Source organism: Pocillopora verrucosa, chromosome 10, assembly GCF_036669915.1.
Source record: "Pocillopora verrucosa isolate sample1 chromosome 10, ASM3666991v2, whole genome shotgun sequence".
Classification (NCBI taxonomy): domain Eukaryota; kingdom Metazoa; phylum Cnidaria; class Anthozoa; order Scleractinia; family Pocilloporidae; genus Pocillopora; species Pocillopora verrucosa.
In genome coordinates this window covers 19,690,697-19,718,689 of record NC_089321.1, presented here as the reverse complement: position 1 = coordinate 19,718,689, position 27,993 = coordinate 19,690,697, and the positions used below count along the sequence as shown (strand labels likewise).

At 39.2% G+C, this 27,993-nt stretch overlaps 1 protein-coding gene across 1 annotated transcript; it reads left to right on the top strand.

The window, feature by feature from the left end:
* The first annotated feature begins 3 nt into the window (after window positions 1-3).
* On the top strand, window positions 4-27,969 carry LOC131778412 (uncharacterized). The gene is given in 28 exon segments (XM_066172950.1): window positions 4-512; window positions 5,919-6,029; window positions 6,544-6,638; window positions 6,739-6,814; window positions 7,558-7,727; window positions 8,313-8,455; window positions 9,289-9,392; window positions 9,859-12,801; window positions 12,899-12,985; window positions 13,568-13,631; window positions 13,894-14,317; window positions 14,927-15,009; window positions 15,126-15,228; window positions 16,157-16,295; window positions 16,913-16,940; window positions 17,152-17,241; window positions 18,771-18,872; window positions 19,766-19,879; window positions 20,508-20,517; window positions 20,519-20,539; window positions 20,541-20,662; window positions 21,433-21,531; window positions 22,223-22,352; window positions 22,784-22,930; window positions 23,299-23,413; window positions 24,429-24,514; window positions 25,439-25,551; window positions 25,965-27,969. Coding segments are annotated over 28 exon segments (6,075 nt in total). The 5' UTR covers window positions 4-268; the 3' UTR covers window positions 26,077-27,969.
* Window positions 27,970-27,993: the final 24 nt, after the last annotated feature.

The following is a 27,993-nucleotide window of genomic DNA, read 5'->3' as shown; positions in this document are numbered from 1 at the left end:
AAATGGAAGTTAAAGCTTGCAGTTCTTACCGAAGAAGGCGACAAAAACAATTCATTTTGAAATGTTTACAAAAACCGGAAATACGTCTCTTTGTTTTATTCCGTCGAGACCGTGTATTTCCGGTTAATAGTTGCATTGCGCGCGCACTAATTGAACGTGATCAGCTTTTGACAACATTGTTGGACAATTCTTCCGAGCCATCTCGTGCCTGTGACGGCGGAATGATCGGGCCGATCCGCGAAAACTTTACTGATGCAGTGGGCTTGACATGCCGTCAAACGACGTGATACTTTTGGGGTACCGACCACGCAGCGACATACAAGCATCGGCGAATATACGACGGGCAGTTAGTGAAGATTGTCTTCTCGAATCCCGAGGAGACGGTGGAAGACCTGGTTTTTCAATGCTTAAATTAAGTAAGACAAGGATTTCTGTTGGAGACAGTGTCACTGTGTATTGGGATATCAGAGAGCAGTGTGGAGCTAATGACTGGATCGGTCTCTTTGATTTAGGTAAGCTCTATTTTCATCTGCTTCACGGGATTCATATCACGTTGCACCATTGCATACACCCGGTTTTATCGATCAAAAATACAGTGTTTATGAGCAAATGTTTTTTTTTCTTTTCGTTGCACCCTAGCTTTTGCTTCATCAAACGTGCTTCAGTATAAAGAGATAAGGGTCGCCTTTGGACAGGCGTTGAATTATAAAATCTATCGTTACATCTCGAAAGTTAATTTCTTCAGCACACAATTAAACACAGGGGCGATCGATCGATCGATCGATCGATCGATTCCTCACAAATAATATTGTTGCTAGCTAAAGATGCGTAATCATCGAGGGAATACTCTGTCAGCTGAAAGGAGATTGTGTACCGTGTTATGTCGACCCGACAGTTCTACAGTGTGGTTTCGTTCCGGGTGTAAGTACAGATAAGGCATTACGAGACAGAAAGTACAGTTGGACTATATGGAAATTCTTTTATAATTGGTTTGAAACTTACATCTTGTTTACGTCTTGGCAGTTGTAGCATTGTGAAAACTAACCACACTATTCTGGTAGAGGGATTACTTTGTCAGAAAGTACTAAAATGTAATGCGTGTCGATAAGTTCTGTTGCGTCCAACGATCTTAAATAGGCGAAATTCTGAAGGCAGGTGGGTAGAAAATCACAATAACCATTTTAAATGAGAAAGCGGTAGCAATACCTTGTGATAATATGCTAATCGAGTTTCACTATTAAAGTTATATTGTATACATTCTCGTGTCAAAATTATTTTGCAATAGTCTAAGTTAATGTGCTGTTTCATTTATACTTCACTGTAATGCTAGACTTCAAAGTGCGAACTGTAAGTTACGTGCAATTTACGATTACTTGTAATATTCTATTTTCATTTGAAACGCATTTTATTGGCTTACTTCTCCTCGAGGTTGGTGGCTTTCATATTAAACTTATAGCCGCGAAGTTTGAAGTAAATGCACATCTGGTCAAATTATCACACCGGGTAGAAGTTATTTGAGAGGAAGCCTTGAAATTTTCGCCGAACTTAGTAGTCGAAGTACTTTTGGAGAAGCCTTATTTTTATCACAGCTGGAACAAACTGTAATGTGTGCAGAGTTCTGAAACTATGTGTGGCAGATTGTTCATTAATTTTGTGGATATAATGAGTGGCAGGTTACCTATTCACAAGAGCAAATATAGGGAATTGCTTTGATCTTAAAGAAGAATTAAACACATGGAAATAGTGTAACCATTAATATTGTTTACTTTGTTTATAAGAAGTCACTTGATGATGCCATTGTGCTAAAAAGCGCGCTTTTCAATTACAGATGCCTCATTTGCTATGTTTTTGTCAACAGCGAATTTTTTAGGAGTGCTTTGAATTGAGAACAAGAATGTTGTCGTTGATAATTAGGCCTACTTACGCCAAAAGGTATCTGATTGAAGAAATCTGATTTAGTGAAAGGTGAACAGTTAAACATTTAAAAACCACATCCTCTAAAAAGCAAAACAATTAATTTATCATTTTAATTCAGGAAAAATACTAACATTTCTAAAGGTGTTTGACAAGCGCTGTTTCTGAAGAGTTCTTCATTGTGTTGATTATTATTTAAAAACTGGTCAATGTGGATTTTATTGTAGAAGAGAAAAGTAATCCTTCTGTTTTGTAATCTTGTTTATTGTTCCTAGATTTGTAGATATGTGAAAGTTCAACAATCTACTTCTGATTCTTCTATTATCAATGGCCATTCATTGTACAGTTGGCCATGTGTTCTTTGGATTTTAATAGATTATGGGGATATAATTCCTGCACAAAGAAAATTTAAGCACAAATTGAACATAAATATATACATAGTTGACAATTATTGTTCTCAAAGTCATTAAAATAGGTAACTTCAGCTCGTAAGATATTTATTCCTGAATAAAAATTTTAACAGTTGAATGTTCCCTGTGTTAGGTTTTAATGAATGTTTGTATTTCAACATTTATCTAGTTCTTGAATGTATACCTGTGTCATAACATGCTATAACTTGATTTTTTTTAATTTTCTGCATATTGCAAGGAAAAAAATCTTTCCTCATGAAACTTTAAAATTTTACATGTGAGTATAGAACATTATGTTTTTTGTTAAATATCATTAAATTTTTGAACAATTGTTTTGAATTAATTTAGGTCAGCTGGATATGTTTCAAAAGGCATCTTTGATTGCATTATAATTTTAGGGTTTCAGACTAGTGTCTAAACAATGGCCTATAGTCTAAATAAAAAACTAAGGAGAATACTCCATAAACAGTTTGAATTTCCTCAAGAGATTTTTTTCCACAAATTGATTTAAAATCAAATGTCTTACCTTATTAAAATTGTAATACTGTTTCTATACATCTAAGAATAACTCATACAGCAAATTCTCCATTATTGAAAGGTGATTCAACACAACATGTACCTTGAGAGAATGCTTGTAATTTTTTTGAGCATTTAATTTGGTTTGACTTATTGTTTAGACACATTTCATTTATCAAGAAAGCATATAAAGTGTATAATAATCAAATGGATAGATGTAAAAATCTGTAAGAAGCTCCTTCTAAATTTCTTTTTAAGATGTTTATTAAAACAAAAAATAGATTGAGCCAGATTAAGTAATAGAAATAACTCCCATGAAATCTGAGGAAGTTTCATTTTATTCTTGTGACAAAGTGACATTGTTTAACTATCTGAGTGCAAGAAATCACTATTTAAAATCTTCACCCTCTTAAAGTGAATTAATTATTTCCAAATTTCAATAAACATCAAAAAATTTTGCCAATATATCTTTGAGTGCTTTCCCTACTGTTGTGGTAATGAATTGATGATATTTTTTCACCCACAAAAAAAAAAAAAGTTAATTGGCGGCAGATTGTGCATGTTCATAAATTTATTGTGTTTTGGAGGTTAACAAAAGATATTGTAGTAGTAATAAACATAAAAATGAACCTTGATTGCTTACCTTATTAAAATTGTAATACTGTTTCTATACATCTAAGAATAACTCATACAGCAAATTCTCCATTATTGAAAGGTGATTCAACACAACATGTACCTTGAGAGAATGCTTGTAATTTTTTTGAGCATTTAATTTGGTTTGACTTATTGTTTAGACACATTTCATTTATCAAGAAAGCATATAAAGTGTATAATAATCAAATGGATAGATGTAAAAATCTGTAAGAAGCTCCTTCTAAATTTCTTTTTAAGATGTTTATTAAAACAAAAAATAGATTGAGCCAGATTAAGTAATAGAAATAACTCCCATGAAATCTGAGGAAGTTTCATTTTATTCTTGTGACAAAGTGACATTGTTTGACTATCTGAGTGCAAGAAATCACTATTTAAAATCTTCACCCTCTTAAAGTGAATTAATTATTTCCAAATTTCAATAAACATCAAAAAATTTTGCCAATATATCTTTGAGTGCTTTCCCTACTGTTGTGGTAATGAATTGATGATATTTTTTCACCCACAAAAAAAAAAAAAGTTAATTGGCGGCAGATTGTGCATGTTCATAAATTTATTGTGTTTTGGAGGTTAACAAAAGATATTGTAGTAGTAATAAACATAAAAATGAACCTTGATTGCTTCTATTTTTATGGTTCACGCAAAAAATCAATGAATCTCATTGAAAGAAATCAAGATTGTATGATTAACTCTCACCAGGTTGGTAGATTTTTGTGAATGGATTTGATGAAATCAATGAAATGATAAAGTGCTTAATGGACAGTTCTTCTTACGTAAGTTTGTAACTATGTTTGGCTTTCATGACATCAAACTTTGTTATTTTTAAACCTTCCAAGGACAATGATATGCACGGTCACGTTAGTAAAATAAAAGAACTGTGAATTTCAAAAATATGTGTGGAATGTTTATTGTGTTATAACCAACCATACTGAGAATAAAAAAAACACAAAACCACAGAAGCCTCTTGAGCCACTCTGGCTAGTCATGCAATCAAGGAATACCACTGGCTGTTTTTGATACACAGTTCATCCTATCGCACAATCACAGACCTTGTGTTCTTTAACTGTACAAGAAGAAATTGAGCTTTGTCAAATTGATTAGTAAAGTGGCTTGAAAATCACCCACCTATTTTCTAACAATTGAGTTACTGTAGTGAATATAGCAGGCTAATTAAATCTGCATGTTCGTCCATTAAATATTGGTTTTTATAATAACAGACAAGTGATGAATTTTGTATGATATCCATGAGGATGCTTAATTCTGCCATGTACGTGATTTCTGTGTGACTGTGTAGTGATGCATTTTTTATCATATTGATCACTGACTGTTTTGTGTGGACTGAGGTAAAATATATTTTTGTTTTGGGCCTGCAGGGCAATTTGCATACAAGTGGCTTCTTAATCCATGTGAAACCTTCACAGAAGCTTTTTAGAAATGTTTTTAAAATTCTTAAGAGGATCTGTTTGCTTGAGAGGGTCTTGACTTGGAAGGAAATGTAGCTTTTTCAGTTCCTGAAATAAGGAAAATACTTTCTGAATCACCAACAGAACTTTCCTTACTTCTTTTCCAACTGGAAACTATCTGATTAATTCGACCACAACACGCTATCACACTGGGATATCAAAATATTTGTCTAAAACTCCTTAATTAATTGCACACATTCTATTCATTTACTTTTTGGCGCATAAGCCTTCACATTGTTGCTTGAAAAATAAAAACAAAAACTACAGAAAAGAGCTTTTTTAATGACTAGACTGTTCTTTTCTTTCTTTTCCTTCAGTTTCTTTATTTTCCAACGAAAATCTGTTGGAAATTGGGGATTTTTAATGAATCATTAAGTCCCCAAAGTCTCATTCCCTTCAAGGAGATGTGTGCTGGAGAAACCAAACACCTCTTACTCCTTTACTCCTCCTCCACCATTAAGCCCCTTGTGCTCCTGTTAAATGTATGGACTATGAGAATGGGTACTTATTCAAGGCTGGGTGCATATTAAGTTTTCACCATTTTTAACAATTATTACATCTATTTTACAACAAAAAAGTAATTACCAATGATGAAACATAAAGATCTACCATAAATGGTGAATTTAGAGATTGCATGGAAGCCAGAAAAGAAATGATAATCAATACTTGTCTTAATTACTTCAGTTTTTTTAAGGGGGGGGGGGGGGAGGTCCAGAATGCTATTTCTGTGGCTCCTGACTTTTCCAAACAGATAGCTATTAGCTCAGCTGTTATGTCAAATGGCTAGGTTGCTAAGCAAGAGTCCAAATTTTGACATCATAATTGAATTTTAAGCACATTTGAAGACATATTTGGCCTCTGGCAGATCATGCATGTAGCTCTGACCATCAAGACCTTTTAACTATTAAATTCATTGTCAGCTTTGTGAGGTATAAAAAAAAATTATTGTCTCATTGAATTTCAGATGGCCCCACATCACTGTCAAACTATTTGGACTCTAAGCAAAGAGGAGTAACTGGAGCCAAGAGAGGAGCTATAAAATGGGCCATAAACAGAGATGTAACACTTGGAGAAGGTACATTGCATTATACATGAACAAAACATGAATGTGCAATTTAACATTTTGTGTAATAATTGCTGTTTCATCTCCTCATGACTTTTCTTATGATCTCTTTACATTATATGTACTTATTGACTAAATAGGGAGACTGAATAGGAAAATATTTTTCTTGAGGCCATGATGTTCAGGCCGATTGCAGCAACGTGTGGGTGCCAAGAACAATTATTTTCCTGTCCAGCCTGAACTAATTCAGGCAATAAGCATTTTTTTGTATGACTGCTGCTCTGGCTTTTTCTTTCTTTCTACTTTTGGCGAGGCTGTATGGCTTTTTCTGGCCCCACTCATACCATTGCGCCCATGGGGATTTTTTTCAGTATGCATGCAATGTGCAATATGCATGCAATAATACGGATATTGACTATGACTATGTGACCCAGCACCACAAACTACATGACTGTATGTTAATTTGCAGCTGCATATTATCTTGTGTCAAGGTTAACGATTACTACACTTTATCTTTATTCCCCAGTGGAAAACAAGTGCATTTTCAAGTACATACAAGGCAGCACTAGCTCAGTGAAGGCCATCAGTCCTACAATTTATATTTTCAACCCTTATGCTGCAGTAAGTGACAAGGAAAATTTTCAGTTTGAAATCATGGGTGAAATGTACAAGAAACTAAACATGACTAGCTATAATTCTGGTGTTATGTTTTTTTCCAAAGCTTGCTTCACCTCATGGCAGGCCACGCCTTGGGTCTTTAGTACCAGAAGAGACCCTCTTGGAATTTTCTATTGCAGGTAAATACAATAAATTATGTATTTGTGATACTTGATAAGAAATATGCAATTAGTTATTTGCTATCAAATATTCAAACCCTGTATTTGCAAAGTTTTTAAGTTCAAGATCTGAGCTTTCTCTAAGAACAATGCCAATCTTTACTTTTGTTATATTAACCAGAAAAACTATAATAATGAAGGATTTAGTTAAGTATTAGGCTTCACCTCAGGAGACTTTTTCTTTTGTGGATTAAAGCAAGCACTCCTGAGGTGGAAAAATTCCGTGGGTCCACCTTCAGAGGTGGCATAGTGTTGGGAAATGCTGAAGGGGGCTAGTCCAGCACCAAGCCAAGCTTATGCTGCCTATAAAATTTCCTTAAACAATGTCTGTGTGGTTCGCTGGCACAAGAATACCTATTTGCAAAGTTTCCAGTGTCCAGAGCTTCTGCTATCCATTTGAGCCTCGATTCTGGATCCAAGATTCTCAATAGTTTCAAGATCGAGTTTCTACATAAGACTGTCAATTGTCATCATATGGTATTCATTTCATAATTTTTACTCATGGAGCCAGCCCTATAAATGTTACAGTGTCGTTGGTTATTGATGCATAATAGTGGACATTAACATGTATCAGCGTATCAACTCCATAGAACTGGATGAGCATGAGGGCATTTAAAAATATGTGAACTTCACAGAAACATTGTATATGAGCTTCCATGATCTATGCTGGTCTGGAATTAAACATTCCCTGGTTTTTCCTACAGGTTTACAGGCAAATGGCCTGAAGAAAAACATCTTTGGTAGGCCCAGCCCATATGTCAAGCTGTCAATCATGCCATCAAGAAGACATCTCAGGTCATGGAAACAACATCACGGACAGATTGCCAAGACATCATCAGAAACAAACACCATTAGTCCAAGATGGACTAACGAGGTTGGTATGCAGTTTGCAAGTTTACAATTGCAATTCAAAGGTGGCTCTTGAGTTTGAAATACCCTTGTAAACCACCATCCTAAAAGTTTTACAGCTACTACTGCCGGTTGTAGACATAAAGTTCGGTATGTCTTCATTTTTTGCTAACTTGTTGAGGAAGCTCAAAGAAACCATGAGGTGTATAAAGTACGGACTTCCTTGACTGGAAATACATATATATGTTGGCAACAAAATGGAGCGTCAGTAGCAAATAGGTAACATGATGTAATGAAAATAACAAAGCAAACAAAAACAGAACAAAGGAAAAATGAAATAAGGGAAAAAGGAGAATGGAGGGAAAGAAGGATATAAGAAAGAGGGTCTTTTTTCAACTTGCTTTTTCAAAGTTTTCAAAGTTTTTAATTTTGAATGTCTGAGCTGAGATTATTGATAAACAGAGGACCTTGGTACTGAAATGAAAAGAGCCTCAAGGTTCTTTACTGGGGGACGAAAAAAGAACTTGCTTATCTAATATTATAGCTATGAATCTGGTTCCTCTATAGTTTTTCTCCGTGTACTGTACCATGATTTTTGTATCCTTTTCAGGAGTTTGTATTCTTGGGTGGTGCAGACGACCTGTTAGAAGTCGAAGTACGGAATAAGTTTTCTGGGACGCGGCCTGCCTTTAGCCGCTTCTTGGGGAAACTAACTGTTCCTCTGGTGGATCTTTTTGAATGCCAAAGAAATAGGTCTGTACTGCTATCTGTTACTACTGTTATTCATTTTGTTACCATTAAAGTAATGATTGGGCTAAATTGGTCGACTAACACAATATTCTCCAGCTCTATTCTAAGTTGATTTATGCATTAAAATTCAGATTGTAGTAAAAACGCGAAAGCTTTAAGAAGTTTCTACTCCTTAGATAAGCAGAAGTGAATGAATGAAAGGAGCATTTATTAGCAAACAATCGTGTGTTGAAATGACCCTCTACAACTAATTCCTAAATACTTGACGACTTTTATAGACTCGACAATCGTTACCGATCGAATGATTTTATTTCCCATTCAAATCATATCGAAAATTTTGCAACTCGAAACTCTTTACTCGCAAGTCAACTTAACTGAACTATACCTTTCGGAAATATCACAGATATTTACAGGTAATTTGATAATGGTATAAAACCATTAATTCAAGTTAAAATCAATAACGTCTTGTACAAACAAAACTTATTAGTGGCAAAATGATACGTAACGTGACCGTTCGGGATGCGATTCTACATGGACTGGCTAAGGCTTCGTTCCCAACAAATCGTTCACATCGTCCTAATCGTCCCAATCGTCCCAGTCTACTCAAACTAGACAATTCGGCGATGATAGGAAAACAATCGTTAAGCGCAAACACAATTTTGTTCGGACGATTATGGTTGCTCCGATCGCTCCAGTTCGAGACAGTTTTACCAGGTTTGTCTTTAATTATATTGTCTATTGAACATTAGTTGGCACGATCGGAAAGTACGTTTGGATTTTGTTTACTTTACACATGTAGGTCAAGTTATATATCTATGCTTTTTTACCCTTGACAGGCCAGAAGAGGTCACTAAATCACTTGGTAGAAGGACACCTGCAGACAGAGTACAGGGCACAATTACACTCACCATCACTATTATTGAACCATCTAATAATTCAGGTAATTACTCTGAAATGGCATGGACACAAATGTATGTATCCTCATGTTTGAAAATTCCTATTCAAAATTTTTTTACCCCAGAATCTCACGGTGGTTGAATTTTCATAATAATGGAATGGAAACGGCATTTACGAAACGACAGGCTGACTTCCAATTAAAGAACGTTGTGTTGAATTATCATGATAGAAACATGCAAACGAAACTTTGACTGAAAACTCGATGACGTATAGTAGGTCCCTCGGTGGGTTTTGTCCTTGTATTACTGAATCCTGGGCCAACAGGGGCCCAAGATCATATAGGTATATAGGCCCCCGATCAGGACCCCTCTGAATAACAGCCATTTAGCCGAGAGAGCCACCCTGGCTTAATAAAGTTTACCTTACAGTTACATGTTTTCTTTTCATAGAGTGATTATTTAGCCGACCTTAACTCTTTTTTTTTTTCTTTTTTCTTTTATTTTATCTAGATGCTGTTTCTGCCGAACAGGAAAATGTTCCACCAAACGCAGCCTCTAACGGTGAATCCAATGGAAGCCTTCAGCAAAATAACTTAAGATGCACGTTATCAAACCCATCTCTCACGTCGTCCGCACCTAACATTCTACAGCCTCTTACTTTGAACTCCAGCAATGGTCTGCTGGAGACTATCTTCCCCGTGGACCAAGCAGCATCTCCTGTTTCTCCTCGGGGTGCTGTTGAACAGGAGAATAACTTTGGTGATGCTGCTCGAAGGAGATTGGCACTACAGTCGAGACCATTCTCCGAGATGTACGCTGAGGAGTTTGTTCCCTTAGATGATAGTGACGTCACAAGAAGCCCTCAAGGAACAACCAGTGAGGGTGCTTCTAGTGGGAGTGACTTGGCGGAGGCAGAAACTCTAGATGCCAACAGGGCTTCTGGTGGCTTAGGAAATTCTGATGAAGTGGTATCTCCGGATGATACGATTGATCAAGGTCAAGTTTCTCGTGATGGACTAGATGACGTGGATGCTGCGTCAGGCCAGGAGGGTGCAACAGAACTAACCTCACTGGAGAGTAGTCAAGGTGTGGAGCACCAGCCTATGGAAATCCCAGAAGAAGGTAATGAAGCCAACACATCTGAGGTGGAGATGGCTTTCTCTGCTGCAGGACAAAGACCCAGTATTGGAGGTAGTATCGGAAGTATTGAGTTGACAGACGACTCACCACTGAGGATCTTGGAAGAGAGTGAGAGAGTTCGCGAGGAGAGTATCGCTCTTTCAACTGAAAATCTTCTACAAGATGCAACTATTGAATCAGATGACGAACTTGAACAAATGGATACTACCGACGAGACTGTTGTTGTTGGAACAGAACAGGACAGTTCACATAATTCAGACTTTTCTATGGAAGATGTGTTGACAAGTGGGAACACAACAGAGTCAGCTTTGATTGAAAATAGCTCTGTAGAAAATCAAATGGCTGTTCGAGAAACTGATTTGCTAGAAGATGCCAATAGTGTTCTCATAGATGAGGAGATAGATGATCACGCATTGTCACCACCGCAGGACATTGAAGGGTCCAGCGCATCATCACGTGTGGCTGAGTGCTCGCCCGGCCCTTCAGTAGCCGCGGTGTTGAATGAAGCAGAGTCAGCTGCTTCTGAAGAAAACCTTCAGCTGCAGGCAGAAGGCTCCGATATCAACCGCGAATCAACATCTTCACCTTTGAGGCAACGGGATCGTAGCCAAAGGGACGTGCCCATGTCTCTTCTCGAGTACGTAGAAGAAATATTTTCAAATGAAGCCGAAGAAGAGAGTAATGACAGTGCAATGATAATTGAGACTGCTGGGGAAAGTAGGCAAATTAGCCCGTCACTGACCTCTTCGGCTTCCGAGTCAACTCAGCCATCTGTTGAGGACACGGTATCTTCCGGTTCAGAGTCTTCTACCTCAGCGATATCGTCAGTAACCCTTCCGGTGGAGGCTTCCGAACCTGTGTGCTTGAATGCCACCTCACTAGAGTCTGCGTCAGCTTCGGAAATGTTAGTGGATTCACCCCCAGAGGCGCTGATGCTCAACAATGAAGGGTCTGACAGGGATAGCGCTGTCCCACAAAGGCCCCCTCGGAGTAAGAGACTGTCGCGATCCAGTAGCGATCCAAGAAGTGCGCACTCAAGACAGGTTGCAGAGAGGGCACGCCTCGCTGCAAGAGCCAACCAAGGAGAGAATTCTCTGAGGCCTTCTCGACCGTCATTGGTTCGACGAGTCACAGAGCCAACTGCACTTTCAAGTGTGGTTGTTAATGCTGAAGTTGAGCAGACAAACACAAGTGTATTGTCACTATCTAATACAACAACAGTAGTCACTCCAGTGTTAGAAGCGACCTCAGGTGTCGAGGTATCTCCCAGTGTGTCACCCCCAGTCGTAGTGGCGGTGCCATTATCTCTACCTCCATTGCGCAGTTCGTCGTCCTCTTCAAACAACGGAACCTCCCCTGTCGTTGTAGCAGATGTTGTTGTTGAAACCCCAGCTTTGGTTACTCCGTTACCGTCTCCAGATTCAGTCTTGGAGGGAAATACGGCGACCACTGTTGTTGCAGTTAGTTCTAACACAAGAGATGGAGTGGAATCTTCAACATCTAGAGAATTATCAAGCGAGCGCGTCCTCTCTCTAATGAACGAAAGCAGGCAGCCTTCATCTGCTCCATCAACATTACAAAGGGGCAGCGTTTCTGCTGTTGCCTCCATATTGCCTGATGAACCACAAGCTCATCGCAGAACGAATTCATCCTCGGTAGTTTACGCAACACCAGTTACAGAGCAAAGTAGAAATTTGCTTAGTGAGTCTAGCGCAAGCTTTCCCAGGCAGAGTAGTTCGGCAAGAGTCACACCACTGTCAGGAAATCGAAGACGTAGCAGCGGTAGTGGAGGTGGGTATACCGTAACGAGGGACATCTCCGAAGAGTCGCAGTCTTTACCGCGTAGCTACGGTCATAGTGTTTCAGATTCAGTTTCTTCTGTTGTAGCCACCGCTAGTGCCTCATCAAACTCAGAACAGCCCAGGTCTCGTGCAACTGAGAGAGTGAATCCTGAGACCACTATTAGTGCCATGTCTTCACTTGAGTCCAGTAGCAGATCTACCAGTGCTGTGAGTCAGTCCAGGGAAACCATACAATCCATTCTCGCAGTTTATATTGCTAATTCAGCGCAGATTTCACAAGGGAGACCACCTGCTGTAAGCCAACCTGCGGCATCCACATCTTCTGTTACAGACGTAGACTTGGGTGAGAGGCCGACGCAAGCCAATCGTCACAGCAGTAATCGCCGAAGCTCTGGCAGGAGACAACAAGGAAATTCGGTGCATGTGTCCATACAGGACCAACAGCAAACAAGGGAGCAGCAGGGTCGGACTGGGCAGCAAGCCCCTGATGAGGAGGAACCTCTTCCCTCAAGTAAGACACTCGAGCTAAGTGGCCCATACAGCTAGAGATTAGATTTTGTTTTACCTTCTGTGTGGACCGTTGAACTAAGACAATTTTTATTTGTTAGATTGGGAGAGAGGTGTGGATTCTCATGGAAGAGTTTATTACATTGACCACGTTAACAGAACAACTACTTGGAACAGACCACGTAGAAGTGAGTGTTCTTTACTTATATTTCTTTGGGTATTCGAGCAATTATTGTTGAGAGTTGAAAGTGATTCAAAATTACATTGGTTTTGCGTTGCATCACTTTGTGGTTGGTCCAGAAGAATTGCACCGCTTTCTCAACCAATCAGATGCAAAACTTAAACCAAGTCTGAATTGGTCAAACATGTTCTCCGCGCTTCGCGAAACTTGTTTGCCTCAACAATTAATTCTCATTAGCTCTTAGTATTATTGTCCTTTCTAGCGACTGGCTGTTCTGATAACCATTGTTTTGGTTTTGTATTTTTATTATTCGAAAACCGCTCTGTTAATGTCCAAATTCATCCAAAGCGTTTTGCGAAGAAATATAGTTGTTTGTATTTTATACGCGGGCATTCGAAGTTTACTGAGCGAAGGAGGGAGGAGGAGAGAGGGGGAGGGAGGGGGGTAATCTGTTCCGGTCAAGCATACCGTTCAGGAGAACTGACAGTTTTCTTATTGGCGTTATCCTGCAAAACCTTGGCCGAGATATGGTTGTGTAAGATACATCTAATTCTTGGCCTAAAAGTCTTTTTTTATTATTATTTTTTAGATTCACCAAGAAGTGAATCAAACATGAATGACATGAACACGCATTGGCAAAGCTTGGATAGAAGGTGAAATTCACTGGTTTTCTTGGTGTGCTCAATTCAAGGTTCCCTCAGTTGTTGTTGTCAATCATGTGATTCATTTACACATGAAAATAACTTTGAACTGTTGTCGAATTATTCGAATATTAAACTTTTTTAAATTCAATTCAGCCTGTTGTATCAAGCGGAAACGGAATAAATTCCTTACACTTCCGGTTGCCTTGATAAACATTCAGCTAATCTTATCGAAAGGTGGTGTTTGACTTTAAATTGCTCTCCTTTCTGTCAGATATCAAAGCTTTCGCCGCACGCTTCGTGGTCGTAGCAGCCGTCATTCACGGCCACCTTTACCTATAGACAACAACAGAGCGAGTCAAACAACAGGTGAGTCGAGCGCCAATACCAGCTCGGAAACTGGTGCAGCTTCCACGAGACCTGCACAGCCACCTGCAACGCCGTCCCCTTCGTCACCAATGCCTTCTTCCTCGACAGAATCACCTTCCTCCACGCCGCCCTCTTCGTCTGCTCGCTCCTCCACCCCTTTACCGTCGACCTCATCCACTCCAAATTCGACACCGTCTACTTCCACGCCGTCGACGTCTTCTGCGCCGTCCAGTTCGTCGGCGTCTTCAAGAAGCACTAATTATGTTCAAATTCCTGCGGTGAAGTTCCTCACGAGACATGATTTGATAGACTTTCTCAAGAGTAAAGGAGTATGTACATGTATTTAGTATGCTGAGTTGTGTTACCGGTTCTTTTAAGAAGCCATAATATACCGTAATAGTTATATCAGGTGTAGAACCCGCGATGCACCATACTATTTCATGTGTATTACGATGGAGACGAGACAAATGGTGAGCGACTTCCTTCGTCGCTCGACACGGGCGCGCTGGGCCTCACACTTTCACGCCAATCGTGACGATTTTGTTTTAAAATTTTTCTCGGATCACATCCAGCTATCAAAAGTGTTTAAATCCTCCCTACTTTAGCCAGCAATGAGGCGAGATAAATCGGGCCTTGTCGTGATCTTAGTGATGGGTGTCTGAAATCGCCCTAAGAGGAATGGTAGCGTAGATAATCGTCGATTTCTCTCATATCCGCGAGATGGCCTATCGTATGAATTCGCCCTCGAGTGCTGTTTTACTGTCTCTGTATAAACTCTTTGTGTGATAGGAAGTGTTAAATTAGAATTTCTAGTATCGTTTGCGGTGAACGTAATGAAATAGCATCTCACAACAGAAATAGAGCATTTATATGGACATTAGTACGGTAGAAATATCATCCAGTTATCGTCATGTGAGATTTGCGTCTTTGTTTTTCAGCTTGCGGGCCATTACTATTTCCAGAGCCAGATGTTAAAGCTAATAGTTTCAAAGATCAGAAGCGAACCAAGTCAGTTTGAGAGGTAATTAATTTACCAAAATTTATATAATTATAAATGTTTAGCCAAATTTGTCTCCTCCCAGTCACTTTTGTATATTTGATTTTCATTCCAAAACAATTGTGTTTCTTTCTTTCAAGATATCGTCACCAAGTCGAGCTTGTCAGGTTTTTGAATCAGTTTGCTGATCCTCAGATGGACATGCCTCCCGGCTGGGATAAAAAAGTCGATCAGGCTGGACGGGTATGTGTAAGGAGAGTATTTTTAACGCTTAAATCGAATGGGAGATACGGTAGCGTAGTGGTTATCGCACAGGATTCTGGATCGAAGGGTTTGGGTTCCAGTCCTCGGGTCACTGTATTATATTCTTTACAACATTTTGCCTCTTTCCACCGAGGGCCTATTTGTTTCAGGGAAGGATAAATCGCTACCCAGTGGATAAGTGTTAACAAAGCGTATTTCACTGTCCGACGGATAGAAACGTGTCCTGTGGATAGCGTTATCCTCCCTTTGAAAACCCGGGCCGTACATGGATACAAAAAGAACCTGATAGGGAAAATTAATTCATTTCAGGGGAAGTTACGTATGACTGATTAGACATCCATCCAGGAAAATAACAACTGCGGCGTCCGTTTCATGCTCAGAAATGCTGATAATTTGTAGTGGGGATGAAAATCTAGACTCGTTAAACGTGATCTCTTGTGAACACGTATTTGGAAGTCAGAAAATTGTAAACACTTTCCATTTCCTTTTGATAAGTCAAGTATGGTCAGTTAGAAAGAGGTTCACGCATTGTGAAAAAAGAAACAAAAACTCAAACCAAACATAGTTTGTCAATGCTATTTGCAGTTTATTTTTCTTGTGCTCAGTAACCTTTTTTGGCGAGTCACAATAACATTCTCAAAATATTCTGATAATTGAGTTTTCTTGATTTCACAATAGAGAAGTGACACGCATGTAGAAAGTACATTTTCAATTCGAAGTCGCCAATTATGATACATTAATATTAACGCTAATGATAATAAGAATAGTGATAATACTGCTTAAGATAAGGATGATAATAACATTAATTCTAGCATGGCCTTTGCTGTAAATTATCATAAAATTGTAAAGCTGATGAAACTAGAGATTTTGAAAGTTTTTTTGAGCATTTTGTTTCTCCTGTATTCAGCTTTATTTTATTGACCACAATTCACGGACTACAACTTTTATTGATCCGCGACTTCCCGTGGAAGAAACCCTGCCCAGGAGAAACCGCTCTGAAACTGAGGTATGCTGCTTTGTTGATGACATATTTAACCTTTCCTGTGGTATTTCGTTGGAGAAATATTAGCCATGGTTGTTACTGGTCTGGAAAGAGCCCGGGAATTACTAATTTTTTTCATAAACAGGAAGTAGTCAGGAAATTTCACTTTGAGTCAGGGAAAATTTATGACTTAAAAAGAAGTCAGGGAAAGAGTAATTTTTTATGAGTAAATATGAAGTCCTCATCTTGTCTTGACTCAGGTGGTGACACTTTCCCTTGGTCACTTTTGTACATTGTTTAGTGCAGTCGATGGATTCCCAACCAGCGAATCCTTTCTCTTTATAATGCAAGTTCAAGTTGGTTTGCGAATGAAATCATACATTTTTTTTTCTTCTATTTTCGTTTTTCTTTAGCATTATAAATCATTCGGTGTAATTCACGGACATGAAAGGTGCTGGATTGGTAGAATATCGGTAAATGAAACTGAACGACGGGCTGATTTTGGGTTTCCAAGAAAATCAATCTTTTTTTCTAAGTCATCTTTGAGGAACTATCAGTTCTTGTACACTGAATGTGTGTTGCTTAAAGCATGACCTTTATAATGTGGGAAAGATTTAAAAAGGCTTGTGTAAGGCCAGGCTTTGTGAGGCCCTTATTCAGGACTCGTTTTGTGAATCTCAGTTTGGTCAGGAACATTCACGATTGTCAGGTAAAAAGTAAGTAGAATTTTCCTTTTTAAAAACCTCATGTCCAGCTTAAATCACGTAAAAAGAAATCGGCATCCTATTTTGACAACGTAATTGTTAGTCTTTTATCAACAGTCAGATCAACAACTGCTCTCCACAACTCGCGGTATGATCGAAGACATTTTCATTAACTACCTACCTCATTTTCAACATTGTGTTCCGCTCTTCTTACAGCCTCGACCGCGGCACGCGTTTCACTCCGCCAAGTCTCCGCTCACCAACAGCGCCATGCACGACAAAGCATCGGTATTTCAACGCCAATGAGTAAGTAGTCATGTTGTTAAAGATCACGTGGTATAGTCACGTTATAAAATTAGAATTTCCTGGTGTCCAGACCTCAAGAGCAAAAACTTCTACCTGATAATTTAGGTGTGGGAGTCAGTGCCTTCTCATTACCTGTTTTCGGGACTTGTAAAGATATTTCAGGAGAAGTCGTACTTGTTAATATCCTGGTTGTAAGTGCAAAGCTCTGAACCTTTGTTTTATCTGCAGTCATACCTTGGTGACTTAATTTTTTTGTTTTTCATTTACGTAGCTTACAACCACAAGTTGTTTGTGCATTCTTGTCCCAACCAAACATTCGATGATATTCTCAAAAACCAAGTACCAATGATATTTGCCTAGAAGCCCCACTCTAAAGTGAGGGATACTTGCTGATAGGATGTCTCCAATCATCTCTCTCTTTTGGCCTTAATGGCTGTTTGGTGATAAGCTTAATGATATTTTTTTTTTCTGCAGAGCTAAATGTAAGAAATAACAAGTACAAGTCTTTCGAGGGAGAGGAGGGCCTTTGACACGACTTTTTTCCAACAATCTCGACTTTCATAATGTGCCTTAGGATAATTGATTTGAAAGTACACAGCAAATGATGAGGCACATTAAGGTATTCCAAGAGATGGAGTCTCGAAATTATGTTCGAGACCGCAAAATATTTTCTTATAGTGATGACTGTTTTAGTTTCCGACTCCCGGATCGGAAAAATATTACAACCTAATGGAGAATATAAGCAAACACAGATAATAGATAATGAAAAGATCGAAATAGATTCGAGCCCAGTTTAAGAAGGGTGGATAACGCCTATCCCAATCCCCTTGAATAACTGGGAAACCCGTGGTCCAAAAGGTACAAATTATTCCCCAAAAACGGTCCTCGCCTTATATTCCATTGGTAATTTAAAGAGCCCATTGCAGTCACGTTTAAGATACGCGCAGTGAAAAGTTGTTTCGATGTTTGTGTCTTCTATTTGTCTTTCCCGTGGTACTTGCTAATACTTGTTTCTAACCCTTCTGAAATTGGCTACATGGCGTTTCATCGGTAATGCAGAGGACTAGCTTATAGCTTTCGTGGTGGTCTCTGGGTTGTTTGGTTGCGGTTTCTGTATCGTTAACTTTTTTTGGGGTGCCCCCCCTCATTATGCATTAAAGGACCTTTCCCATCACCAAGGGGGGGTTTAAAGAGGTACTCATAAACTGGTCTAAAGCAACATAATGAATATGCAGGACTGACATCGTTTAATTAGCCTTCATCTCAGCTTGTGTTTAGACTATTTCTTTGTTTATTAAATTACATGCCCTTTCGTTAGAATTTTCCACTTCACCGTGTAGTAGTGGTGATGGAAGAGAGCAATTTGTCGCGTATGTTCCCCCACCAGATGTCGAACAAACATCTGAACCTATACCCCCCAGCCTTCGTCTTCGCGTCCACGCTGCCTAGTCAGGCCACTCCCGGAACTCGGTCAAGAGCCAACACGGACAGTTCACTAAAAGGAGCAATCAGTAGATTCCACTGCCCAGTTCCAGTCCCGCTCCGTACAAACGTGACTTTGAGGCTAAAGTTCGCTCGTTTCATCGTCAGCTCTACCACAAGGGTTTTGGACAAGGACCCAATAAAGTCAAGTAAGTTATTTGGACAGACTGGTACAGTCGAACCTCGATTATCCGGACTCGGTGGGACAAGGGTAAATAGTCCGGATAATCGAGAGTCCGGATAATCGAAAATATGAATATTAATGAGACAATGTAAACAAAATAAATAAGATAAAACATTTTAATTCTAAAAGTTTGCTTCAACAGAGCGCTTTCGCTTCGTAGACATGTTCGTTTTGAGTTATGATCGTCTCGTGTGTTTACATAACCCACGCTCAGCTTAGCAACAAAACAATACTGAACAAATCAAAATTCAGCTGAACGCATTAGAGTACTTCTTGTCTCTTTTTGTCTCCGAGCGCTCGATCTTTCGACCTTGTAATGCGCTGTTTTAAACGCAATTTTCCTGACTTTTAACATAATTTCTGAATTTTTTTACCTCCTAAAGTTTTTAACATCTAAGGTCATTAATATTCATGGCAAAAAACGGGACCGGAGAAAAAGTCCGGATAATCGAAAAGTCCGGTTAATCGATGTCCGGATAATCGAGGTTAGACTGTACACCATTTGCTGACAAGTATTTGAACTCGGTAAACCTTTCTGAACAACATAAAGAGGAAAAAACATAGAAAATTTAATTGAACTCAATTCTCAATATTCAAAGCCTTGAAGCCCTAATATTAGGATGCATTTTCCCCATACTGTTTCTATAAATCCCCTATGGTATTCACAAGGATATTTATTGGCAAGGAAAAGCTTCTTAAGTGATCGATCATTTCCTTTATTATTCCTTCCTAATTCGAAATGCGCCAAGAGCTGCTTTGTGGGCTTGCCATGCCCTAAATCCAATTTACGGCCTAATTGTAAGAATTAAGTTAATTTACTAGTTTTAAAAATTGATATGTCCCTTTTTTTCCATGCAGATTAAGTATACGAAGGGACCATATTTTAGAGGACGCTTATGATCAAATCATGAAAGAGCCTGCCAGAGCGCTCCATAGGAACCGCTTGGAGATCCAGTTCGCTGGAGAGGAAGGGTAAGAACTTATCCTCACATTGTTTGCGGTGCAAACAACTGGAATTGTACCCGTTTTAATGGCGATTTTTTGGTTTGCTTTGCTAGTTGTTATCAAGCAGTAGATGTGGTAATCTAATGTGGAAAGTGTTAGTTGCTAAATCGCGGGAGAAACTTGCAGCCAAAGTAATGATGAAAGGACGTAACAAGTAATAAGCTTTTCTGGTTGAATTTTCGAGTATACACAAAGATTCCATGCAAGCATTTTAGGGCAACTGAGCAACGTTATGCTGACAAAACTACGATGGACATCTGGCTTTGAAGAAATCGTTTCTAAGTGCAACATGTTAGAGAACTTGAAGCATAGTAATCAATTGTTGTTATTGTTATTATTAATATGATTAAACCATTTACTTAGTGGTTGAGTGTCCAGTTATTCACTATATTCTTGAATCATCTTTCTCTTGTGGAACAGGGCTCTTATATTATGTGGGAATGCGGCCGGTTTTCTGTGTTGCATTCAAGACAAATCTTCTGCAACGCTACTTCATCATCATACAACCCCTGGTTCTTTTCAATGCTATAAAAAATTGTGCTATATCAGTAGCAATATGCAGTCTTAACTCTATTTTCTTTATTTTCCTATTCAGCTTGGATTATGGGTGGACCAGCGAGGGAATTCTTTTTTTCTTTTGTCCCGTCAAGTATTTAACCCATATTATGGTCTTTTTGAGTACTCTGCTAACGACACGTACACTGTTCAAGTCAGCCCAGTATCACAATATGTGGACAACTCGCACGAGTGGTGAGTAGCGTTGATTTTTTTTTCTTCTGTGATTGTGCATACCGAGTTTTGAAGGGGCATTTCGCTTTAGTTCAACTCGTTTCGATTTTTTCTTCTTCTTGTAAATTCTCGTCAATTAGACAGAAGTCTGTAAATAATTGTTGGCCAGAGGAGACGCAAAGGCGGTGCAATAGGGTGGGGCAGCCCTTCCAAACGAAAATTTGGACCGGGAAGTCCCCCGCACGCCCTCCGCACTTTTCAGAGCGGAAATATCGCTTACTCAGCGTATAAAATTGACGGGGCAAAATATTCGGTCTCTTGATCTATTCACAAATCGTTTCTGTAAGCAACACGCTTGGAGAAACAAGGCATTGTAAGACTGTTTCTGCCTCGTCACAAATTGATTGTGGACACACCAAAGATTATTCAGATTGCAAAGAGGCCTTGCGTGCGCAAGTGGGGCCATGCAATAGGCTTCGTGTTTAGTGAGGACCCCCACCCTCTCTGCCCCCCTTTCCCCCCACCCCCCTGTCGACATGCCCGTAACCTCGGGGATTAAAGGGTTATCTAAACCAAATTGCGCGAACATTGTTTTATAGTCATAGGACTTTGTTTAATTTCGAGAAACGAAGTGCCTTGCTTTTCTCCTTTATAACATGTGGTGATAAATCAAGGCCTTTTGAGGGCACACGCACAAACTTTCAGATACATGCCTCCGAATACCGTTAACTACAAAACTCATCAATAAGGCATTACTCTAGCATCTGAGGTAAAAGAGCCTTTGTTTTTAGGTACCGTTTCTGTGGGCGAATTATTGCTCTTGTCATCATACATCAGCACCTGTTGGATGCATTTTTCACCAGACCCTTTTACAAGGCCTTGCTGAGAAGGTTAGTAATGATAGTGTCTTTAACATTGGCTTGATAGCCGGGATTGGCCAGCTAGTGGGAACGCTGTTTGAAGAAATTCTTCTCGGTTACCTTGATGGACTAGGCACAGCCTTGCATTCTCGTCTCGCCAAACAAAGGAAATTTTCCATCCCGGTCACTGAAATCTTGATTGCAAAATCTTTAACCTCTTTACCCCACCTGATCATACAATGACGTCGTGAATTTTACCAAGGAAAGATCTTGGAATGAATAGAAACCTGTTTCCGTGTGTCTGTCATTTACTGATTGATCCGTAGTGGGTTTCTTTAGAGAGGATTGATAAAAGATCGAATGGGTTCAATTATTTCCAATGAGAGAATATACGGTGAATTGGTTGGTGGTTCGAGTGATTCTGGAAAGCGAGGTGTGGTTCGGTAAGGTCATGGTGTTGTGTTCTCGAGTGAATTGATACAATGGTAAACTACCAAGAAAACGTGACCAAATTCGAGGTGGGGGGTGGGGGACTATCTTACTTTACTCATAGTCGCGTCTTACCACAGAAACTTGGATAAACTCCGTTTTGCTGTGCTACGAAGTTAGTGGTAGATTAAACTCGACAAAATCTCCTTGATGAGTCGAGGTGAATGGTTGTATTTATCACGCTCTTCACTTCTGTGAAGTGTTCCCATTGTATTTGATTGTGTTTTTGTAGCCCGTGTGATCTCAGTGACGTCGAAGCGATGGACTCGCTCTTCCATCAGAGCATGACATGGGTGATGGAGAATGATATCAGTGGAGCTCTCGATTTGTCGTTCACTGTTAGTGAGGAGATTTTTGGGCAGGTAAAGACAAACTCAATTTCCTTCCAGAAGTTTTCAACTCTATGAAGCGAATCAAAAGCGACTTTTTTTGCTTAATTAGAGAGAGAGAGTGGCCTGGTGTTTCGCGCGGTAGATTTCAAATAGAGTGGTCTGGATTGGAGTCACCGTAACTCTGCGGACTTGTTATAGTGATGATCGTAACTGAAAAAGTAACACATCCGTTTCGTCGTCTGATATAGTAGGCTTTTTGCCTGAGTATCAAAACTATTGGTATCTTAATCTTAAACGTAAACAAAAGCAAACGTAAAGCAGCCGTTAGGGACGAATTACATCCTGAAGTTCGAGAAAAGAGTGGAATTTCGACCAAATATTCGCGTATTATGGAGTCTTTTTTTAATTCGTTAAACGTTTTATATCATTCTAAGAATTTATTTGTGTGTATGTTTTTTCAGGTAACCGAACGAGAACTTGTTCCAGATGGTAAGAACATTGAAGTGACAGAAAGCAATAAACACGAATACGTGGAGCAGATGGTCAGGTGGCGGGTGGAACGTGGAGTTGCGGAACAAACAGAAAGCATTGTGAACGGATTTAATGAGGTATGGAACCGCGATATTTAGAGCACAGCGGAATCACGATTTCTCGAACTTTCGGTTTCTTGAAACACCCATATTTGCTTTTGATTATTCAAACCAATTCCCTATTCCACAGGAGGTTCGTTTTACTGGTTTTCTGTGGTCGCACTTTCTAAATTGGTGTGCTGAACAAAAAGAATTGAGTGCGTTTAAGTTTTTTTCCAGGGAAATTTTAGCTATCTACAAGGGCAGAAAATCTCCCCTTAAGGCATAAAAACTCGCCAATCAGCGACATGTTATTTGTACTTTAGATCGTATACACTATGATTATGGCATGTTTGATTACCCTTTTTTCCGGATGAATCATGACATGCCGTCATTTTTTCCCGAAGGTGTTGGATGCTAACTTGGTCAATCTCTTCGATGCGCGGGAACTGGAACTAGTTATCTCAGGGACGGCTGATATCGACATTGAAGACTGGAGAAAGAACACTGAATATCGCTCAGGTAAATAAAAGAGTCAAATCACCATCACCACCCAGAGACCAGTTACCGAATTGTCTACTTGATGAGGAAAAATGTCAATCCCTCCCCAATGTCAATTAGTTGTAAAAATTATCACCCTGATTTTAGTTTTTGATGAAAACTCTACATTCATCGGGTGCTTACTTCAAAATTAGGCTAAGACGGTGGGCACTTACTGGAGGGAAGGCGCTCAGTCGAGAAATGAACATGATGGCACTATAATGGCAGAGGTTTCAATAACTTTTTCCGTAAACGGCAGTTGATGCTGTAATAGGCGGCTGTACCGTAAGACGAAACCCAAACACGGGTGCCTGCTCGCAAACTGAACAGATGGCGGTAATGCGTCGATCAATTCGACGGAAACCGAACCGAACCGAACCGAGTACCGAAACTCGTCGGGAAGTTGAACTTTTTAAGTTTGGTTCGTCCAAATTGTCGCCCCCTCGGGTCATAATTGTGTTCAAATGCCCCACCCAAGGGTACGGATTTGATGGCCACTGTTTTTGTAAAAAGGCTAAGTTCAGCGATCTTGATTTTCTTGTAAAACTTTCTTCTGAGTCATCTGCTTGCCAAGGTGATCTCCTTACTTTTTAACACTCCATATTAAAAGATAAAACGTGTATTCCGCTCGTAAGACTTGACAGTTCGGTTCTAATTCCCCATTTCACCCAAGTAAATTCACACCCAAAAATCACACCCTCCCTGGGACAGTCAATTGCCCATGGGTTGCCGAGGGGTTGTTGAAGCTTCGAATTGGTCGGCGCAGTCGATAACTGGCTTTTGATGAAACTCCTGATAATGACTGGTATGAAATGATTACGGGCTGTCGTCAAACATAATTAAAAAAAGATTAGTGATCAAAAAGTGTTGTTAATGCTACATAAGTTAATCATTCTTTACACAACTGCTTTCGACGAAAATATGGTTTTTTTTCCGGATGTCTTGCATGGATCACACCTGATTGTTCACATTTAGATGTTACTTATTTACGTTTCAGGTTACCATGGTAATCACAAGGTGGTAAAATGGTTCTGGAAGGTGGTTCGATCTTTTGATAATGAACAGAGGTTAAGGCTCTTACAGGTTGGTACAAAAAATTAAGTTTTGTTATATGATTTGAAACTTATTCTTTTACGAGTCGCTTAATTACTTCATTTGATGTTCGTTATCGCCTTACTGTGCTGCCATAAATCTGACTTTCTCCTCAGGCTGAGGGTTAGGGTTAGAGTTAGATCAGGGATCAGTTCCCGACGACTCTAGATTTTTTCTATCTACGTGATTTTCAAAATCGTTATAATGGCCAACCGTCACTGATGATCGAGAAACATCAGAAGTTTTTCTGCCTCCCTGACATGTTGCTCTTTTTAACGATGGTATGCAAATATTTTAAATTTTTCATGTCTTCACTGTCGAGAAAATTCTAAATTAGGTGAGAGATTTTTTCGATGTACGACGCAGAAACCAAAAATAACAGTCTGTAATCCGCGCTTAAACTCTAAGCACTTCTGTCAAATCCATTAATCCATTTTATGTAGGACTTCTGTTACCAGGAATTTCCGTCGCGACCGTTTTTTTGTTACAGTTTTTTGTTTTTCTACAATGTAATATTTGTTCCTCAGGGATGAGCTAATAGACTAAGACTGAGCCGTTGATCTTTCCTAACTGAGCTCTTTCTTAGTTTTATCCGTCTTTAACTGTTTTATATACTTTCCAAGGGCATGGTGGCAGATAAACTCAGACATCTGAATGACCCTTCAAAAAAAAATGTCAAGGGTTGTTGCAAGATTTTACATATTTGATGATCATACGCTAATATTCTTACACTTGAAGCTTACCAGACTATTTGGCGCTACGGTTAAGCTTTTGTCGGCACTCCGACTAACGAGACTAAAGAAAAATTTGAGAAAAATTCTTGAAGTAATTTCTGCGTCTGCTGGCAGCTCCGTTCTAAGGGCCTTCATATCGTATTATGTTCTTACTAAGAGGTGTATTCTTTTCGTACTGCAGTTTGTAACAGGTACCTCTAGTATCCCCTACGAGGGTTTTGCTGCTCTGAGAGGTAGCACAGGACCAAGGAAGTTTTGCATTGAGAGATGGGGAGATTATACAAAACTACCAAGGTACGTTCAAACTTGGTATATTTTTAATGAATGAGTCTTGAAAAATAAGGGCTTAGTTTTTGCAGTCGCTCATTTTAAATCCCGTCCAATCTTTTCCTTCCTTACCCATTCTCGTTCCATTTGATTTTTATGTTCCTATTGTGGTATTTTTCCGTCTTGCCATATTAATATTTCATGATATCTATTAAGTTTTTTTCTCCTTCCCCACCCATATCAGGCAGGTTGGGCATGCACAAGGCTAACGTTAAGGGTGAATCGTGCGCGTAGCCCGCCCCTCGCGCTCGCTTCGTGCGTGTGTTTGTGTGACTGAAAAACGCGAAAAAAGAATCGTAATGATTTCAGAGTAACGCCCGTTCTGTAGGGCACCGATCTTACTGCCATTACTTATCTACTATTTTGTTCTTTTCTGACAGGGCTCATACCTGTTTTAACCGGTTGGATCTCCCACTGTATCGAACGTATGAAGAACTCCATGAGAAGCTCACTTTCGCTGTAGAGGAATCGGAAACTTTTTCAATGCAGTGATCTGTCAGTCAAACTTGTTTTAAGACAAAAAGTCTGATTGGACATGTTAAAACTGGCAAGTCGTAGCGACAATTCCCCATGTGTATCATGTAGAATGTTTGTGAAAAGCTTTGTTCCTGCTGTGGTGAGAAAATTGTCCCGGAAATAAGTTACACAAAATCCAAATTGGTCTGAAAATGATTCTCAACGTCTGGCTACAGAAGCATTTTACGCAAAGTGAATTGTCGCCTTATGACTGTCGAGAAATGAACGACGCTCTTTAAGTGATGATAGAAAATATAGAACAAATTCTGTTCTCACAGCAAGTTAGAGCACTGTCGTCGGGGAGGGTAGAAAGAGGACTTAGGGGGCAAAATTCATCTTTGCGTCAATTTACGACGGAGAATTTTTGAATGGTAGTTAGGCTCCAATTTCCGGTGTATTAGAGACTCCAAAGAGAAACAGGCGAAAATTCGTACATGAATTTACAAAATTTTGGTTAAATTTGTATGTTAGGGTAAATTTGCTTGTATTGGTGAATTACTGTTCTTCCTAAATTTTTCCCCGGTTTTCTATGATCATTTTTGCTTGCTTTTGCACAGAGACAGGGATGAAAAAAGAATACACAAAGGGAAAAAACAAGTAGAGTTTTAAGGACAATTTCTTGCTTTCGAGGGAGGAACGTGACTCAACATGATGGGATATAAAATTTAGACATTTAATGGCTCTTCTCTAAAAGAAAAAATGCTGAAAAGCCTTACTTTGGTCGTCATCTTGTGTCCATTTTCGCTCATACGCATAGCGAAGTGCTGCTGATTTGCAAATTTCCAAATGTACTAAAAGAGATGACACTTAAAGTTAGTAGATTAAAAGGGTAGAAAGAATTGAGAATTGAATTTTTCTACGCGAGGTGGTATTGATTAATACTTATCCAATAGTCTTAGTGATATTATGGAAGCTTTTAATCCCGTAATGTTACGTGGAAAATTAGGGAGTGACTCCAAAATAGATTAATACTCCTGCGTGTAGGAAGTACTTTGTGTAAGCCTGGCTATTCAAAGAGCCATTTCCGGCCTAGCTCGCATCTTTCTTCTTGCGCAGCTTATGATCGGCGTTTATCGATCGGATTATTCGCTATTTATGGCGACAAAATTTCCTCACCGGTTGTGGCCGCCTTACCAAGTGGATTAAGCTACCAGAGCTTATCACTTTATTAGACAACATTCTTGCAATAGTTTTGTTTTGTGAATTCAGATCTGGCGAGTGCTCATATATGCATTGATGAGGAGGGTAACAAGTATATTTGTGTTTCGAAGGGGGAAGGGGCGGGGAAAAGCGGGCTTGGAGGAATAGTATTAATTCGATAATTATTATCCACGGGTTAATGCTGAAAATTGTTTTTGTGCAGGAATTATCTAATAATACTTCGAAATATGTTCTTTCGTATGACCAGACGTTTTAACCGTAGGTTTGTTGTGTCGCCCCAATAATTGTGTTAGTTTGGGCCACGACAATTTGAATGACAAAAAGAAAATTGGAAAAGGAAAAGTTTACTTGAGTTGCGCGTGTAGACATATGATAATTCGAAAAAGATTTTCAAAATTGTGAATTGCTGAATTAACTGTAATGCAAAGATAAATTATCAAAGCTGATGCAGATATAGAATATTTCCTCCTTACGAGGAATGCATAGATCGTGTGAGTCACGCAACAAGAAGAGGTTTAAGTGACGACGATGTTTCTAATTGAGTTCTGATGTGATATTTGTGAAGTAGGCCTTCAGCCTAATAGGGTATTTATTATTATTTTTTACACTTCCAAAGTTTCCGTTTGCAGCCTAATTTGTATGTATGAGGCAATTGAAAATAGTGCTTGTTTTATTGTGCAGTTTTATAATAAAAGTTCCTAGCTTTCATAGTGCCTTTGTTTGGTCAGTTTT